This window comes from Microtus ochrogaster, chromosome 10 (genome assembly GCF_000317375.1).
Source record: "Microtus ochrogaster isolate Prairie Vole_2 chromosome 10, MicOch1.0, whole genome shotgun sequence".
NCBI lineage: Eukaryota > Metazoa > Chordata > Mammalia > Rodentia > Cricetidae > Microtus > Microtus ochrogaster.
The window spans coordinates 47,798,633-47,817,811 of NC_022016.1; the positions used below are offsets into that span (position 1 = coordinate 47,798,633).

Sequence of the window (19,179 nt, forward strand, 5' to 3'; positions counted from 1 at the left end):
ATGTTTGTAACCTGTGTTCATGGTACTGCCTGCTATGTCTGGTTTGGTTTTTATTTTTAATCACTACTGGGTATTGTCTGGTGGCCTGTCTTCTATGGTGTACAGCTTCCATTTCTATTCTCTCAGGCTTGGACATTTCAAATGCTCTCTGTCTCTCTATTACCAGACAGTGCTCAGTGAGTGCTGTTTCCTAATGGGCCTGTGTGTATGCACAGGAGAATGTTTCCCAGTCTGCAAGGCAGATGTGTGTTGCCTGTCTCCTGAACCCTTTACCAGATCAACTTCCCAGAACAGCTGTATGGATTACATACCACCCCCAACCCCGGTGACAGCCTAAACCCAGGTTCTGCTAGGGGTTTCTGTTTGACCTTGAAGAAACTGAGCAACTTCTCTGGGCTTTAGTCTTCTCATCAGTAAAGAGGATAATGTTAGTGTCTGCTAGGAAGAAAGGTCAGTGTCTGTCTCCTTGGGTGTTATGAGAATAAAATGAGTCATTGTTTTGTAACAACATCATCACTACCTGTGAGCCACTTTGCTTGCTCTTCCTCTGCAGATTTCACTTTTTTCCCCTAAGATTAGAGGAATTTGTTATATTTTCTAGTTACAAATTCTTTGATGCCTTTAAACTTTGTGGATGTTATCTCCCGTTTGTGAATCTTTGTAGAGAGCTCTGTTGATATCTATACACTGAAAATATGAGCCTCCTGTTTCTTTTAGGGCACTATTTAAGAAGTCTTTTCTTACCCCCACTTCAAAGGTCCCTCTGAAACTTTCTTCTGACCCCATATACAGTTGCCTTTCTCACCTGGCTTTCCTCACGTGGTTTGTGGTGGTGAGCATCCTTTTGGGGGTTTTTCTGATTCTCTGTGGGAGTCTCTTTGCTTTGGATTATGAAAGTTTCCCAGCATCTTCTGATGCATACCAGAGACAAGTTTTTGCAGTAATTTCTCAGATTGGGTTTCCTATAAGACACAGAAAGCCTGCTGTGCCTGTGTGGCATGGGCCTGTGTGGTTCTCTGCGCCAGGTCTAGAAGACTAGCTGCTGCTGGCTGCTTCCTGGTGCTCGGCATGGGGGATGGGCCTGGGCCCTAGGCTTCATACAGGGCCTCAGTTCTCACTCCTTGTCTTCTGCCTGCTGGAAGCCACATCTCTTGCCTGCGTTACTGCAGCGTCCTTCAAGTTCAGGGCCTGTACACAAGCTTGAATACTCCACGGGGCCCCTGGTCTCAACTCCCATTTACTATTCTAGCTTTGATTTTGATGTCTCTTTCATTTTCAGGTGCCTGGGGAATTTTTTTTTAAACTTGACTATGTATTTTAAAAGCATTTTTATGGGTTTTATCCGGCACTTCTGTATGTCTGTAGTAGTAGAAAAGATGACTTTATATCACTTCAGTGTGCTGTTTTGCCAAAGGTCTATACTGAAATTGCCATTCCTGTTAGTTTTAGGTTTTTTTTTTTAATTTTTAATATTGTCAGCTTATACATTGAGTAGCCCTTGCCTGTCCTTGATTGTTCTTGGCCATAACTACCTCCATCCTCCCTTTATTGTTCTAAGTTTATGACATTGCTAGTGTCTGTATACTCACCATGTGATACTGACTGCTCTTCCAAAGGACCTGGGTTCAATTCCCATCACCCACATGGTGGATCACAACCACCTGTAACTCTCAGTCCAGAGGATTCAACACTCTCTTCTGGCTGCTGTGGGCACTACAGACATGTGATGTAATTACGTATGCAGGCAAAACACCCATACAAATAACATAAATATAAATAAAAATCTTTGTTACTCTTTTATAAAAAGAGATCCTGTATTGATCTGCCCAACTGTTTATTCATCAACTTATTACATTATTATTTCTTCTTGTTAATAAAAATATTAAATAGCTTGGCCACAAGATCACATAGGCAATGCTTAAAATTTTTTAAATTTCTGCAACTTTTTCTTTTGCTCTGAGTACTATGAGATGGATGCAAATTCCCATGCTGTTCATGCTGCTGCTGTCACTCAGCCCTGGGGACTGTTCGTGCATTTAGAAACACAAAAGGATTTTCTCCTCTGTGGTTTTGTGCAGCCCTGGCTGGCCTGGAATTGATATGTAGACTTGGGTGATCCCCTGCCTTCTCACTGCTGGGATTGTTGGCATGTGCCACCACAGACAGCCATGTACCTTTTTAGAACGTAAATGTTAAGATAGCCTGTACTCAAATGGTAGAGCTAAATGCTCTCATGGCTGGCCATCCTCTCTGAAGAAATGGAAACAGTTGTATGAATTAACCAGCCACCTTAGCACTGCTGAAGTGTGGGAACAAAGTCTACATTTCTTGGAAATGCCTTTGTAACTTTTTAAAAAAAAGATTTATGCTGTGTTCCAAGTATTTTGCTTGCATCTGTTTATGTGCCTTGTTTGTATCTGGTGCCTATGGAGGCTAGGTGAGGGCATCATGCCTCTGGGACTGAAGTACAAGTGGTTATATAAGTCACCATTAGGGAGAACTTGGGAATGTATGCAGGATGCCCTGGGTTCTTGGCCTTCACCAGTTCGTCAGGGAACAGGTTTTCCTGACCCGTGCTTGTTGGAGAGAGACATTGGCACTGGGCCTCCGATCCTGGTGATCTTCTGTGTCTGCCTGGTACCCATCTTAGGGAAGACAGTGGTCTCTTTTCTAATCAAGCCTTTTCCATCATTCAGCTTTTTGATTATTGTGAGGATTGTGGTGCCATATAAGCCATTCATGTGCACAGTGGAGCCTGGACTCTTGTATGTCCATTTCAGGTATCAGGAAAAATAAAACTAGTGGTGGGTTAAAAGAGAATCAGCCTTGACTGTTTAACAAAGACAGCTACTGTTTCTCTCTCTTCTTATAAACAGAGGTTTCTCTACCTTTCTTTTACCTTCTGGAGATGCTACAATTTAACGTCACTGTAGAATCCACAAACCCAAACCTGAGCTGCGTCCTCACTCCTTCAGAGAAAGGTAATCCGGACCCTCCTTACCACACTAGGGCCCTGGGGTGTGTTTCTCTCTTTCTTTGTGCTCTTCAGTTCCTAAGTCACTTGGTCTCTCCTGTTTTCTGCCTCCACCTCTGGTGAAGACCCTTGTACTGTACCGCCTGTCTATCACACGACAGTTCACGAGTCAGTCAAGGGGCTGGAGATTGAAACACACACAGACAGAGACACGGGTCATCCTTGAAATAAGAATGCCAAGAATGCCAATTTTATTGTGTTCCAGGGAAGCTTATATAGGGCTCTTCATTGGCTAATGGCCTTGCTCTAGCTCTTGGAATTTTCCAGCTGCAAGCCCACCAGAAACCACTCTCCTGCCATCAGGAACTCATGAGGGTCTCATGCTCAGAGCAGCTGCAAGCACAGGAAAACAAGTTGTGTACTCCAGCAGGCTATGAGTCATAGAAAATTCAGGGTCTGAGGGTCTGCAATCCCCAACAGACCCTCATTGGTCTGTTTGGATCTCCTTTGATAATAGAATATGCCTTCAAAATTATCTTCCTTAAAGTCTATAGATACACTACTGATGCCAGGCATGGTGGCGCACACCTTTGATCCCAGCACTTGGGAGGCAGAGGCAGGTGGATGAATGTGAGTTTGAGGTCAGCCTAGTCTACCAAGCAAGTTCCAGGGCAGGTAGGGCTATTCAGAAATCCTGTTTCAAACCTCCCCACCCCCACAAAAAAGAAGAGGTACTAACTGAAATAACATATTTAAAGTACATCTTTGGCCATGTTACTTTCTACTACAAATTCCTTCAGGATTTTTCTTTGCCTTTAAGAGAAAACCGAGTTCTTCCAAGTGGCCTATTCATCATACTGTGCTTCTCCAGATCCATCTCCTGACTCTCCCAGCCCCCACTTTATATTCTGCACCTGATCTTTTTATAACCTCCTCCACCCCAGTGTTCTTCCTGACCAAGAGGAAGCTTTCTTACCTGTGTGCCTTCTACAACCTGCCCTGCACACACTAGCTTAGCATCAACCCTTCTGGCTTCCTCATCTTTTAAGATGCAGGTCAAGGAGCTGGGGAGATGGCTCAGTGTGTTGTAAATGTGCTTGTCACACACATGAAGACCTGAGTTTAAATCTCCAGAACTTACATAAAACTTGAATGTATAGTGCATCTATACTCCAAGTCCTTCTATGGGGAGATAGAAGGTGGAGAATACCTGGAAACTCATGGGCCAAGGGAGCTGATGTCCACATTCACAAATATAAATATGCATATATTGCGTGTGTACACATGTGCTCCTAGGTCAGCAAGAAGGCAGTGCACTTAGAGCTGAGGGTGGAGGTGCAGAATGTAGAGGTCAGACAGCCAGTGACAGCTGGTACAGTTCGTTATAAGAACCTTGACTTTGATCTGACACTGAAGCCATTTAAGGCATCTGTGCAAAGAAATGCCAGGTTCGACTGTGTGTTATATAGATCACTCTGGCTGCTGAATAGAAGGTGGGGAAGGCAGAGGCATGGAGATCAGCTGTGAGGTTATTGTAGAAATTTTGATAGATGGAAATGCTATCTTAGCCTGGCCATGAAAGAATGATAGGTGCTGGGATTTACGTATATTGCAGGTAGGGCAAGTGGGGTTTTCAAGGATTAGATCTAGTATATGAAGATACACAGGTATCTATAGTTAACTATAGATTTTTCTTTTGTTTGTTTTATTGTATGTGTATGAGTATTTAGTCTGCATGTATGTCTGTGTACCACATGAATGCCTGGGAGTCTTGGAGGCCAAAAGAAAGCACCAGATCCCCTGAAACTGGTGTTACAGACAGTTGTGAGCTGCCACATAGGTGCTGGGAATCGAACCTGGGTCTTCTAAAAGAACAGCCAGTGCTCTTAACTATTGAGCCATCTCTCTAGCCCCATTATAGGGTTTTGGTGTGAGCAGTTAGGATAGGTTTTCTGGAAAGTGGGGAAGATGACAGGGAGCTTTGGAGACAGACATAGAAAGCTTTTAGATTTCCGGTTGAAGACATTGAGAGGAAGCTGGTACACCAGATGTTGGAAGTGTATACCAGAAATTGAGAAGAGGCTCGACTGGAGAAGTGATAAGGAATGCCCAGCAAAGAATACAGGCAAGCCTGGCCAGTGAGTCAGCTGAAGCATGTAATGTGGGATTTCCTTCTGTATGCTGTGAATACCATTGGTTAATAATGAATCTGCTTTGGGTCTATTGCAGGACAGAATAGGGCAGATAGAGGAGGAGAGGGTAGGCGGAGTCAAAGAGAAGCCATGTAGCCACCACAGGAGATAGATGCCATCTGCCAGCCAGAACCTTATCTGTAGACCACAACCATGTGGCGATACACAGATGAATAGAAATGGGTTAATTTAAGATATAAGAGCTAGCCAATACAAAACATGAACCAATAGGCCATGTTGTTGTAGTAATACAGTTTCTGTGTGATTATTTCGGGTCTGAGTGGCCGGGAACAAACAAGCAGCCTCCATCTGCAAGTGTGAACCAGATGGCATGTGTGTACAAGGGGAGGGTGATGATCCCTGCCCAGTGCTATGACAGCATGAGTATTGGGACTTTGTATTTCCAGTCTGTGTCTATATGTCTGTCCATCCTGCTTGCCAGCACTTTTAGGGGCAATTAAAGCTTCCAGATCAGCTTGTAGTGATGACAGGCCCTTCCATAGCTGGCTTTCCCTCTGCTGCTCTCTGGAATGGGGAAGGAAAGATGACTCCTAGAGTCACCATGAGGAGCAAGTGAGAACATGCATGCAGGGCACTAAGCAAGGTCCCCGCCTCTAACTAATCCCATAGGATTATTACTATAATTATTGCTAACTCAGGAGTCTTGGTGCCCTGACCCTCCCTGTTGAGCAACAAGTGAGTGCCCTTTGGCTTGTGAGTGAATTTGTCCACTACATCTTCCCTGAATGTCTGTATGTTTGACATAGTTCTTTGTGCGTCTCTCTAGGGCTGATCCTCTCTAGGTGGAGTCTGGAGGGAGAGAGGAAGGAGTTGAGGCTGGAGCAACACCATGGATCTCCCCAACTACAGCCAGCAGCTGCTGCTGCAGCTTTACGCCCTGTGCAAGGAGCAGCGGTTCTGTGATTGCACTATTTCCATTGGCAACATCTACTTCAGGGCCCATAAGCTCGTCCTGGCAGCAGCCAGCCTCCTGTTTAAAACCTTGCTGGATAACACAGATGCCATCTCCATCGATGCATCAGTGGTGAGCCCCGAGGAGTTTGCCCTCTTGCTAGAAATGACATACACTGGCAAGCTCCCCGTGGGCAAGCACAACTTCTCCAAGATCATCTCCTTAGCAGATAGCTTGCAGATGTTTGATGTGGCTGTTGGTTGTAAAAATCTTCTGACCAACCTTGTAAACTGCTCTGTCCAGGGGCAGGTGGTAAGGGATATCTCAGTGCTGTCTTCAGAGGCAGGTGGCAAGGACTCAGAGAAGCCTCAAGTAGAAGTCATTTCTTCTGAAGGTCCTGGGGAGCCCTCTTCATCCCTGGAAGTTTCTACCGTGCCAGCAGGCCCTGAGAAAGCCAAGACCCAGGAAGTAACTCACGTGGCTACCCAAGAGATAAATTCAGATCCTCCCGTTGTTCAGGTGGCTACAGAGATCACAGGGGTGACTCCTCACACAGCCGAAGTTTGTTCCCCTTCTGTTGGACAGCTCCCAAGTCAGGCAGAGGAAACCACCAACACACAAGCAGGTAACCATCGTTTGATTTTGTGTTTCATTTCATTTAAATTTATATTTAATTGAAATCCATACTCCTAGTGCCTTTACAGTATTTGATGGTTTTTACTTTTTGAAATTCTTTGTTTTATGCTTGTTTGTTATTTTGAGGCAAAGTCCCTCTATGGAGCCCTAGCTAGCTTGGAACTCACCTTGTAAGACCAAGTTGGCCTTGGCAATCCTCCTGCCTCTGCCTCCCAAGTGCTGGGATTACAGGTATGTATCACCATGTCCTGCAAATTTTTGTTTCACTGATAGTTTTCAATACTAAGACAGCAGTGTCCTGCTGCTTCCCAGAGCTGCCCAAGACTTTCCACTAGACATGATGTGTGGAGAAAAAAGCCTTAAAATGCTGATGTCCTGCTTATTCGTGTGCTAGGTGTGGGGCAGTCTGGGACTGACAGTTCTCCTCAACTGAACCGGCTTTTTCGTCGTTTTAAATAATAAAGCCCTGTTTTGTTTCGTTCTGCTTTTCCTTCAGAGTGTGAGAGGAAGCAGGAGCAGCTGAATTTCCTGCTAGAACAGGAAAGTGTCTTCTCAAATGCAGTCTTGCTCACCCAGGACACACTGAAAAGACTGGAAGGATGCTCAGAAATTAAAGGCCCTCAGAAGGAGGTAGGTGCCTCTGAGCATCATTTGTCTGGACTCAACATCTCAGGAATCCAAGTCAATGTCCCTCACAGGGCAGAAATAGAAAAATGCAAAACTCCTAGGGTTTCACTTTCCCTAATGAAATGACCTCCCTCCCTTACCAAAGAAGGGTCTTGAAAGACCGCTAAGCAGTATACTTCCAAAAGGAAGTTGTATTTTGATCACCATGAGAATTCAGCTTTTTTTAAATCAGTTTTTTGTTGTTGTTGTTTTGTTTTGAGAATTGCTCTGTAACCCAGACTGGCCTTGAACATCCTCCTGCTTCAGCCTCTAAGTGCTGGGATTTCAGGTGTGCACCATGGTGCTTTGTACCAAGCTTTCTTTTGAGCCACCAACCAACTCCCAAATCATGGCACAGAGACTTAGTAGTTATGAATGCTCAGCCTTAGCTTAGGCTTGTTTCTTGCTAGCTCTTTTAACTTAATTTAACCTTTTTCTCTTCATCTATGTTCTACCTCAGGACTTTTTACCTTTCTTTACCCCCTTCCTCTCCCCCCCTTCTGTCCCCCTCTCTTCCCCTTCCCCCCCCCTCTTTTAATTTTTGTGTGTGTTGGGGTTTATCATGGGTAAGAACTGTCACTGTCAAGGTATGCCCTTCCCACCCCTCTCTTTCTTTCTTCCATCTTACTTTCCTGCTTCTTTTGTCTGGCTGGCCTGGCTGCATTGTGTCCCACTTCCTCCCAATCTCTTCGTTCTTTTTGCCTGAGCCTGGATTCCTCCTCTTATTCAGCCCTGCCTATTCCTCTTCTGCCTTGCTATTTGCCATTCAACTGTTTATTAGACCAATTAGGTGTCTTAGGCAGGCAAGGTGAAACACAACACATCTTTACATAATTAAACAAGTACAGTATAAACAAACGCAACACATCTTTACCTAGTTAAAGTAATATGCCACAACATAAACAAATGTAACACATCTTTACATAGTTAAATATGCCACAACATAAACAAATGTAACACACCTTTACCTAGTTGAAGTAATATGCCACAACATAAACAAATGTAACACATCTTTACATAGTTAAATATGCCACAACATAAACAAATGTAACACACCTTTACCTAGTTGAAGTAATATGCCACAACATAAACAAATGTAACACACCTTTACCTAGTTGAAGTAATATGCCACAACAAGGTAGTGTCAGATAACCCCAAATCAGAGAGGTGTAGATAGCAGACACTCAAAACACGTGCAGACAGTGTTTAATAGAAACAGACAGCAGATGACATCACATGAGGAGTCTGGCCCTTTCAGACATTAAAAACACAACGGTAGACATTTTTTTAGTAACACTATGCTAAACTTGATACATAATTTATCTCATTCAATCCTCATAGAAACAATGGGTCTATCTTTTGGTCCTGTTTTATGGTTGAAAATTCAAAGAGGTGAAATAGCCTGGTAAAGGCACAGAGCATATAAGAGTTGTAGCCAGATGGAAAACCCAAGGTTCTGACTTTGTGTGGTCTTGAGGATAGAGCATAGGACCCACCTTGCGTGTCTTCTACTGCCAAGTACAGCTTCAGCTCCAGTTCTAACATTAGAGAGCTGCCCACTGAAGTATCCTGATTCTACCAGGGCGAAAGTGACCCATATGTGGAAACACGTTAGCAATCTCCTGACAGGAAGCTGCCAGATGGTTGTCATGCTGTTTCTTAGCTGCCCTTTTCTGTTTTCAGTAAGGCAAGTGAGACCCATCCCCACCTGTGCTCTGCATGCCTGACCCTGCAGGGTTCACTCCACAGGCACTTAGAAGCCCACCTGCTTCCTCTGGAGAACCCGCTGAGAGCTCGGCAGGGGGCTCCAGCAGACCGGCTCATCTGATGGGGAATGCCAGAATGAGGGTCTTTGCTGCTGCAGCCTGCTGACTGCTAATTCTGTCAGTAAATGCCTACCAGCATTGCATTGTGTTCCTGACTCATTGTAGGTTACATTTTAGAAAACAAATTCAAATTCAGTATTGATTTTAACCATATTAGTAAATACTTGGCCATAGTCATGAATCTCTGCCTTGAGAATAATACTTTGTACAAGGCCAGGTCAACCCTGATGTCTGGGTGCTGGTGGGGGGTGAGGTTCAAGTTGTAAATCCCTGTCACCCTTTGTCTGGTTGTTCTGAAGGACATGGTTTTATATTTTTTCACTTGTATATTTTCTTCACTGCTTAAGCCATCACTTTTGTTGTTGGTTTGTTACCTTGACACGCCTCTTCACTTTCTCCCTTAGGGTTTCTCTCTCTTCTTCCCTTAGATCAGCAGTGCCCAGATGAGTAAAACTTGTGTTTATTTGAGTTGTGTCTTTGCCCTTTTTAGATAACGCTGTGCATAGATGTGTTCATTGCAGGAGCCAGAAAAATGGCCCAGTGGTTAGGAACACTCACTACTCTTGCAGAGGATCTGGGTTCAGTTTTCTGTACCCACATGGAGGCTCACAATCATCCATAGCTCTAGCATCTGTGGACACGATGCACAAACACAATGTACATACATACATACATGCAGGCAGAACACTCATGATACACAAAAAGAAAAATAAATTGCAAAAAATATATCTTTATGTGGGTCTGTTGAACGCTTCCTTTTTTCTTTCTTTCCTTTCTAATTCTTGTTCTGATCTTCTGATGGCAGCAGTGCTTTAAAAGTGCTTTAGAAGAGCCCTGAGTCACTGCTGGAGATCATTACAGGCTTGTGTTATTTCTTCCTCGATTTTAGAGGTCAGAGTACTAGCTTTAAAAATCACTTGGTGGCTGTATTTACTTTAAACTGTCCATAATACATCTTTGGACTTCAGAATGCAGATCGAAACAGTCTTTAAGAACATAAGATTAAATTAAATATAAGGGCAGAGGATGTAGCTCATGGTAAAAGTCTTGCCTAGTAAGCACAAGGCCCTGGGTTTGATTCCTGCAAAAAAAAAAATTTACTGAGTTAGGGTTGGGAAGCCATCGTATTTCCAGGATCTTCTGCTCTCATTTCTTTCCGCCAGCTTTAGAGAGGCATACTCGACTGTAGTATACTGTACACTTGAAGTGCACAATTGGGTAAGTTTTAATGTGTGTCCAGAGACCATTATCACAGTCAAGGCAGACATGCAGCATCCCAAACCTCCTCATGGCCTTTGGAGATCCACCCTCCATTCACCTATCCCTTACATCAAGCAGCTTCAGCCTTTCCTATTCATAACCTGTTTTTGCTTGAGAAATTTTCTGTGACCCTGGGTATACAGGTATATATATAAAAAGAAAGATATGCAGATCCAACATTATGGATAATAAATCATCAAGAAATTTATTTTAAGATAATTTTTTGATGTATATATAATTTCATCACTTATACACAAAAGCAGATTTGCATACTAATGAGATGGATGTCTATTTTTATGTAAAAAATCTGATACTACAGGATGCAGAGAGCATCTTCAGCATTTTCCAAGTTGATGAATACTTGGGCTTCACAGTTGTGACTGCAGAGAGTGCTGCTTCACATAAAATGGCACAAGGGTATTGAGGGCCAATTCAGAAATGATGTGAAATACTGTTCTAATCTCAAGATGAAATTCATTCAACCTTTTTTAAAAGAAAATAAAATATGAGCCAACAATTTGAAAAATCAAGCATTCTAGCACAGTACAACCCCAAATGCACTAATTCAGTACTCACATGCTGAGAAATGATGGTAGAAAAATACTCAGTCTTTGCTTTTCCTAAACCATGTGTCTCTGTAAGCAGAAAAAACTTGGTGAAAGCAGTAACACCCCTGTAGTTCCTAGAAGCAGTAGCCTTGACTGATTGCTGAGGTGCTTGAGGTAGCATTTGTGGCATGCCTGGCATGCCAGTGTGTGCAGAATAAATTGTACACACTGCATTCAGAACCGAGGCTTCAGGGAAGTCTCACTGTCAGACCAAGTGAGCATGGCCAGAAACTGCACAGATTTATTACCCATTTGATTTTAACTTTGATTTTCTTACTGCTGCATATTCAGAAACATTTCTTCGCCAAATCTTTTGTAATACACCCCCCCCACACACACACACACACTCAGTTATCTGATCCCAGTTGGGTCAGGCTCTAGGTAACCGCTGATTGGCTTTCTGTCTATTTAGATTAGCTTGTGTTTTCTAGAGTATTGCATAAATGGAGTCTGTGGGGGTCTGTTTCCTTACCATACTTTGTTGAGACTCATCCGTGCTATTGTATGTTCATTCCTTCTTCTTGCTGGGTAATAATCCATTGCAATACTAATAGTTTATTTGCTCAGCTTGACTACTTCCTTGTGACCTTGAGCAACCTAGTCTTTATAAGGCCTTATAAGGCACCACCTTGTTGGGCCATTATGACGTAATTAAGATTATTTATATGGTATTCTCTATAAAATGCCAGGCACACAGCAGGAATTCAGTAGGTAGCAACTGCTGCCTTGATTTTTAATTACCTCAAGCTTGTTGGCCTAACCAACCTCTGCCCCCTTTTCACTGAGTCCCTTAGAGGTCCCAGTGCTGTGTGCTTCACTCTGACTTGTGAGATGTTTGTGTGGCCCTAGTCCTAATCTGTCAGGCATGTTTTCAGAGAGGTACCAACCTCTTGAGTGGAAGTAGCTTCCTGAACTGCAGGGGTGTGGTCTCAGACAAAGTCCTTGGTCTTCCAACAGTGGTGCGTTCCATATGGTTTGGGATACTTGTTAAGACGGGAACCTCCAGAGAGTTTGATTCTTAAGTCATGGGAGAGCTTGGGAGTCTGCCGTTAGCAGGTTTCTCAGGGCTGCCATCCAGGTGTCTGTGCCGTGAACCACATCTTGAGAATCACTGCTGAGGTTAATGACCTGCAGACTCCTACAGTGCATGATGGAGGAGGACACGATGCCTGTGTCCTAAGAGGCTATAGAGCAGCGGTTCTCAACCTTCCCAATGCTGTGACCCTTTAATACAGTTCCTCATGTTCTGGTCACCCCAACCATAAAATTATTGCATTGCTACTTCATAACTAATTTGCTACTGTTATAAATCATAATGTTTACATATGTCTACATATCTGTTTTCCAATGATCTTAGGCAACCCCTGTGGAAGGGGCTGCAAGCCACAGGTTGAGAACCACTGCCATAACTCTCCAGCTGTCACTCTGCTTGCCTTTGATTCAGCAGATGTTTAGTGAGCCACTGGTATGAGCCAGGCAACCCTGATCCCTATCATTGCAGATTACATCATGGTGAAAACATTGTTCCACAAGTATAGCCAGCTTCTGGGTGGGATCCTGCTGAAAGGTTTCCGCGATGAGTGTATTCAAGAATTATTTCCCAGAGCAGCATATTTTAAGCTCTAGTACAACTATAGGGTTTGACTTTTCTCATTGGCGTTGCTGTTTTTCCTGTTCTTAAATTTTTAGTTCCCAAGAAGTTTTAAATGTTTTATTGTTTTTTTCTTATTGGGCTAATCATGATATAACTTGACACCATTAAAAATATTCCCACTGTGTGTGCCATTTGAGGCCTTCTGCCACTGGTGAGTGGCATCAGGTTCTGGTTGAGACACACAGATCCAAGGCATACAAGATGACATTGACTGAGTTCAGGGAGAGCTTGGGCTCCTGGTGTCCTGGTAGGTTTATCTCCCAAGCTACCTGATGAAGGGTGGCAAAGCCATTCCCTAAGTAATCATTGCTGAAATACAAGAGGCTGGGTGCTGGAACCCAGGGAAGCTCCACAGCCAGAACGGCCCTCTTGGCACTCCTGTCTGGGCAGAGCTGCTGTTGCACTACAGAATGCCTGCAAGCCTGGAGTGCCAGCTCTGATGTGAATGCCCAGTCAGTGCTGGGGTGAAGAGCAGGGCTGCCCAGGCAGCTGACAGTTCCCTGCTTCTCCTCCCAGGTGGTCACCCAGCACCACTGCCGAGCAATGAAGTTAACAAATGTTTTAATTTCACCGCTGAGTAGTTCTACAGAGGGAGGGGCAGCAGATGAGAGCACTTCAGAAGCCTCTGCTGGGGGAAGCTCCATTCCCCTCAGCTCAGATGATAATGCCAGACACAGTGGATACCCAGGGAGAATGCGGACTATTCAGAGAGCCGTAGGTGAACAAAGGAAACAGCCTGGCCCGGGCTAGAATAAGGGGACTGTGTGGTATCAGTGAGAAAGGGAGGGAGGAAAAGGAAAACGGAGGAAGCAGTGTGTTTACTGAGGGAGTTAGGAGTGAAGAGTGACTGTGAGCCACCTCTTCTGTGTGAGGCATCACTGTAACGTTCAGCAGCCTGGAAACAGCGAGTCCTTATTCTCAGATTCAGCGGGTCAGGAGTTCGGGTGGAACCTGGCTGGTCCCTGATTAGAGTCTCATGCTCAGAGCAGTTGCAAGCATAGGTTGCTCAGAGCAGCTGCAGGCAAAGGGTCATAGAAAATTCAGGGTCTGGGAGTCCACAGTCCCCAACACCAGACAGAAAAGCATAGTAACTTAATTCCCAGAGGCTTATCTCATTGCTTATGCCATAGTCTCTTCTTGAATAAGTCATGAGGTTCAGACCAAGGGTGTAGCTACCTGGAGGCAGAAGTCTGGGGAGCTGTTTTGCATGTTGACCCCAGGATCCCTATTACTATCAGTGAGGGGTATTCTAAAGAGATGGTAGACCAACAACAAAAAGCATGAGAAGGTGAATTAATTTGGCCAAAGGGGATTTAAGCATTCACTTGATGTCTTTATTTCTTGTTCATTGTTTTTAAAGTAGATATTTGCCTAAGGTTAATGGAAATTATTTATAAAATCTTTGTGTAGATTTTTTAAAATGTGTGTGCACTTGCACACATGTGCCTGCAGAAGCCAGAAGAGAAGGGGCATCAGATCCCCTAGAACTGGAGTTACAGGTGGTTATGACCTTCTCTTTATGGGTACGGGAGCCTGAATTCTGGTCCTCTGCAAGAGCAGCAAGTGCTCTTAGCCAAAAGTGTAGATTGTTAAACTAGGTTTTGTCCTAGTTTACTTTTAGAGATGACCAAAACCACAAGAAACCCCTTTAAAGGTTACTATAAGAATGTATATGTAACTGTATGAAGGAATTATGTTTTGGTGACCTCATGTTTTTTCAAAATAAACTTTTGCTAAAAGAGAAATATTAATTCTACCTTCCCACTGGTCTTCCTCCCATTCACGTAAGAGATGGTCTATCAGATCAAAGAAAGGCATGTTCATTTTGTTTATCTTCCCACTGGGGTTGCTAATACTTTACTGTGATCTGAGAGAGTCCAGGTTGTGCCCTGAGACCTGGAGTCTAAGGCAGATCTTGCAGAGCTGTGTGGTGTAATGCTGGTGTGGTTCTGCTCAGAAGAGGGCTGGAGATCGGAGCCTCTGCAGGATTATCCAGGAAAGAAATAAGGGTTGACAGGAGGCTGGGGCCAGCCGGGCTGTGGAACAGTTTCTTGTCTCTTCAAAACAATGTTTTAGACCAGTTTTAGATCCTGCTGTGGTTACGGATTTGGGAGAAAGCTGAAAGGGGCTGGCTACAAAGATGGGTTTTTAACCATAGTACTTTAGGGTCACCAATGTCAGGAAATTATGATGCCAAGGCGGAGTGATGCCAAATGCTATTGTAAGGTCAGGCAGCATGAGGCGAGAGGCAAGGCAGGCTGTGTGTGAGTTCCAGAAGAAACTTTGACACTTTTCATTTCTAGAGTAGATGCAGCCATTACCATGGGGTAATTGATATGTGAATCACATTCTCTGACAGCTGGCACCTATAAGCCAACACATTGTTAGCCTTATTACAGAATATATCTAAAAGTAATAAGGCCCATGTCTTTCTAAATAGTCTATCATTCAGAATGTAAATGACTTAAAGTGTTCTTTTTTCCTAACTCGCAAGATTTTAATTGCATTCTCAAATAGTAAAATGACAGTTCGTTCAATTTGAAATTCAGATATCTTTGCCTGAGAAATATCCAGTGTCATAAGATTCAGAAAGGTCTAATTAGGCAAGAAGTGTGTTGCATTTGTTAAAAATACACTGCACACCTACTATGTGGCAGGCTGTACTTCTTGCTGAGGCTGTAGAGTCCTGGGAGTAGGATTGCTGTCTTCCAAGAGTCTCTGAGGAGAAAGCAGTAAACAGTTACAGTATATGTGTCCTCACAAGGAGGACCAGCAGAGAGGAAGCGGGCCTGTGGGGAGCCTAAGGAAGACGGTGCAGTGGGTGAAGGGCTGATGGAGAGATATGAGGGTCAAGTTGTCAGAGCCCTCATGCCACAGACAGTGTTTGTGGGTAATTAATCTCTTTCTCTCTGGGCACCTGGTTCACAGATCATAATAGAATGTCTCAAGGATGACGGAGGAGGCTCAGCATTCCAGAGAATCCTGGGCAAAGTGCATGATGGGAGCCTGGATGTGCAGGTGGTCTTGTCTCTGATGAGACTGTACCAGGAGTCCACACCTGCAGAGAAGGTGTCTCAGTCTCAGCCAGAAGGTAGGAGGGCATTCTGGCCACCTGGGTGACCCAACTTTTACAGTTCCAGCCAGTGATGTGTGTTGTTGGTGGCTTTCATGTAGGTTCTTGTGCCATCCCAGAAGCTGCATGTTAAATGTGCACAGGCTCCATGTGAGTCTCCATTTCAGCCCTCAGCAAACTGAGGCTACTGTCACTGTCCTCATGCCTTTCAAAAAGCCGAATGTCCAAAGCAGTGCCTCAAGTGACTGGTTCGCTGCCAGCACTTAAAGGCTGAAGTTGCTCTCATTTGGGTTAGGTACAAAGCAGTGGCCTTGCCTACCAGAAGTTAACCTCTGGCTGGCTCTGAAGCTTTGTATTTCGACAGATAAATGAAACATTTTTCCTTTCATAGAGTTTAAACAGAATAATAAAGTATTTTTCTCTCCAAAAGTGATTCTGCATTCAGGTGCACCGAAGCTCTTTACTATTCCGTTAGATCTCTCTCGACAGACCACGCTGTCATTTTCTTCAAATTGACTAGCTTCTCTTGTGTGTCTCTAATTCCTTCTCCCCCAGGGAGCGCAGGGGAGGGAAAGACCTTGTCTGTTCTGTTACTGGAACACAAAGAGGACCTGATCCAGTGTGTAACACAGCTCAGACCTATTGTGGAGTTCCTGGAAACAGCCAAGGAGGAATTCCTGCCCGTCTCGGAAAAAAGGGTAACTGTGTCAAGCCTCTGCCCCCTTCTGAACTGCTGCATAGCTTGCTCTAGTGCTCTGCTGCACGAGGTGCTTGCGATGTTTTGATACTTTCTGCATTGTAATCACCTTGGCTGATTGGAGGTTCCTGTCGCATGCTCCATCACATTTCTTGCTATAGCTTATACCACACACTTTGCAGCACATGGCCACTGGGCAGGTGGATGGGTAGATGACCCTACTGCTGCTGGGACTCTGACTACCAGAAGCTACTGTTGCAGGAGCTGAATGTTGTGGCACATTTGTAATTATGATGCTTTTCTTATTTACAGAAGTGATACATGGTTAATAATGTAGATACAGAAGAAAACAGGCAAAAATAAATATTTAAAAAATTGAGAGGATCCTGCTACAGCGGCATGTGTTTCTCTTTGTCTCTTTGGAGTCCTGGGATGAGGCAGCACAAACTCTGCTACCACATGTCTCTATCTCCACTAAGGGGTTGGGGAACGCTGTTGTATTCTAATGGACATCCCATGACTCATTCACTCTTCTTGGGCATTTGTTGCCAATACTTTGTTGGTGTTGTGGAGGACATCCTTGCAGGCTAAGCTCTGCAGACTTCTCAATATTATTTCCTTAGGGTAATTTTTAAATGAAATTTTAAAATAGAATGTAAAAGTCTTCATGGACATTCTCAAATTGCCCTTCAGGAAGGTCACACGCCAGTTTATTCTCCCAACAGGTAGCTGCTAAAACTTCATAAAACTGCTGGCATGACTTCTTAGGGCAACTAGATAACTGTTTTTGTTGGGGTTATCGATTTCAACTTTGTGCTAAAAATATGTCTCTCTAGAAGGAAGGGTGGGGAGAGAGAACTTTCGTGGCATTACTTAAAACTGAGAGAGTGCCCAGGAGAGATGGTTTCCGAACCATTGGTGTGATAGCGCTGGGTTCATAGTGGGCTGGGTCCTAGATTCCCTCTGCCTGAGTCATCTTAGGTTAAATGTCCAGGCAGACAGACAGCTGGGGGAGGCATCTAATCTCAGAAGTGTATTTTTGGAAATTGATGTTTTAAAGTTCTGTAAAATTCATAGACAATGCTAATATGGTGGGGAATGAACTCATGTTTTCCTCCTGAGGTTACAGATTAGGTGTAATCTTGGGCACTCAGTTTCAGTGAGTTCTTATTGCCCCAGAAGCCTCTGATTCCCTGTTGAGAGATTTCACTCGATTATTCCTCCCAGCCCTTTCCTGAAGAGCTGGGCTGAAAGTGGACTTTGAGCTGTTCCATTATCTTGTAAAACAGCACTTAGAGGTGGAACCAGCCCCAGTCCTAAGCTCTGCTGCAGGATAGACCACACTGTCATTTTCTTCTGTCACTTTCAGTTTACTTGACAAAAAAGCCTGGAGCAGAACTTAAATGAGTTGCAAATCACAGCAGCACTTCTCAGGCTGGGTCACACAGCCTAGCCCTGCAGCAGGTCTTTCAGAACTTCTTTTATGAAATTATGCTTTCTGTGCTTTATCTGTAAAAGTCTTGAGTTCTTTCTGTAAAAAATGAGAAAGAAGAACTTCTTACTTCACAGCATAAGCATAGCAGTTACAAGTTGCCATTTTCTTGCTGCTTATGGCCTGCCAAAACAATATACTGAAGACTTGTGCTATTCCTGACTTTTTCTTCCCAGCAGTTCTGTAGCCTCATGGACAGGGACCATCCCCATAAGAAGTGGGAGCTTGGGGAGGCTGGGGCTCTGCTGGGCTCTGCTGGGCTTGAGCACATCGAGAGCATCCTCACTACTGTGCAGATGGCTTGTGGCCAATGGCAGCATGCTTCTGAAGGAGCATGTGTGTCCTTAGCAGTCACGGCAGGCTTTGTAAGCTGCAGCCTCATCTCAAGATCCTCAGAAGTTGGAGATCCGCAGGAGTTGGTGCGGTTATCTCTATTTGCAAGTGAGGAAAACAAGTTCCCAAGAATCATGGAACTTGCCTGAAGTCACACAGCATGAATAGCTAGAACTGGGGTACAGCTGGGTCAGTCTGGCTTTAAGAGCCATCCCTGAGCTTCTTCGTCGGGCATCAGAAGGCTGCTTAAGAGTGAGGGGTTGGGGGCTGGAGAGATGGCTCAGCGGTTTAAGAGCATTGCCTGCTCTTCCAGAGGTCCTGAGTTTAATTCCCAGCAACCACATGGTGGCTCACAACCATCTGTAATGGGGTCTGGTGCTCTCTTCTGTCCTGCAGGCAGACACACAGACAGCATATTGTATACATAATAAATAAATAAATAAATATTTAAAAAAAAAAAGAGTGAGGGGTTGGTGCTGAAGTCACTACAAGTTTTAAGTACAAGGTCTTAAATTTTAAATTATGATTCACTTAGTCACTATCCACCCTATATTAGACTTTATCCAAAGAAAGATGACTAACAAGGACTATGACAACTTGATTATTTTACACATATTCCTTTCATATGTAGAAAGCCAATTTGGCTTTAAAGCTCAATTCGTTATTTTATAACAGAGCTAATTTGATAATGGCAGCTGCTGGCATGCTTCTGTGACTGATTGCTTGACTGTCTCCTGAGAGCAGGCATTTCCCAGAGGAAGGCTTACAGTTCAGTTGCTGTGGATCAAATATACTGAAATAATCTGCTCTCTTGGTTCTGTAAGAACCATGCTACACATTTTGCACCATGGTCCA

General features: G+C 44.0%; 1 protein-coding gene across 5 annotated transcripts in view; it reads left to right on the plus strand.

Moving 5' to 3' along the window:
• Zbtb40 (zinc finger and BTB domain containing 40) overlaps positions 1-19,179 on the plus strand; it is a 68,034-nt gene that overhangs the window by 24,541 nt on the left and 24,314 nt on the right. For 3 of the 5 annotated variants that reach the window (XM_013348463.2, XM_026782075.1, XM_026782076.1), the window contains exons 2-5: positions 5,954-6,704; positions 7,212-7,345; positions 15,658-15,820; positions 16,358-16,500. In XM_013348463.2, coding sequence (XP_013203917.1) covers positions 6,017-6,704; positions 7,212-7,345; positions 15,658-15,820; positions 16,358-16,500 — 1,128 coding nt within the window. In that variant the 5' untranslated portion in view covers positions 5,954-6,016. Of the gene's footprint in view, positions 1-2,876; positions 2,982-5,953; positions 6,705-7,211; positions 7,346-15,657; positions 15,821-16,357; positions 16,501-19,179 lie in introns of all 5 variants that reach the window. The other 2 variants (XM_026782074.1, XM_026782077.1) reach the window with 2 other exon arrangements.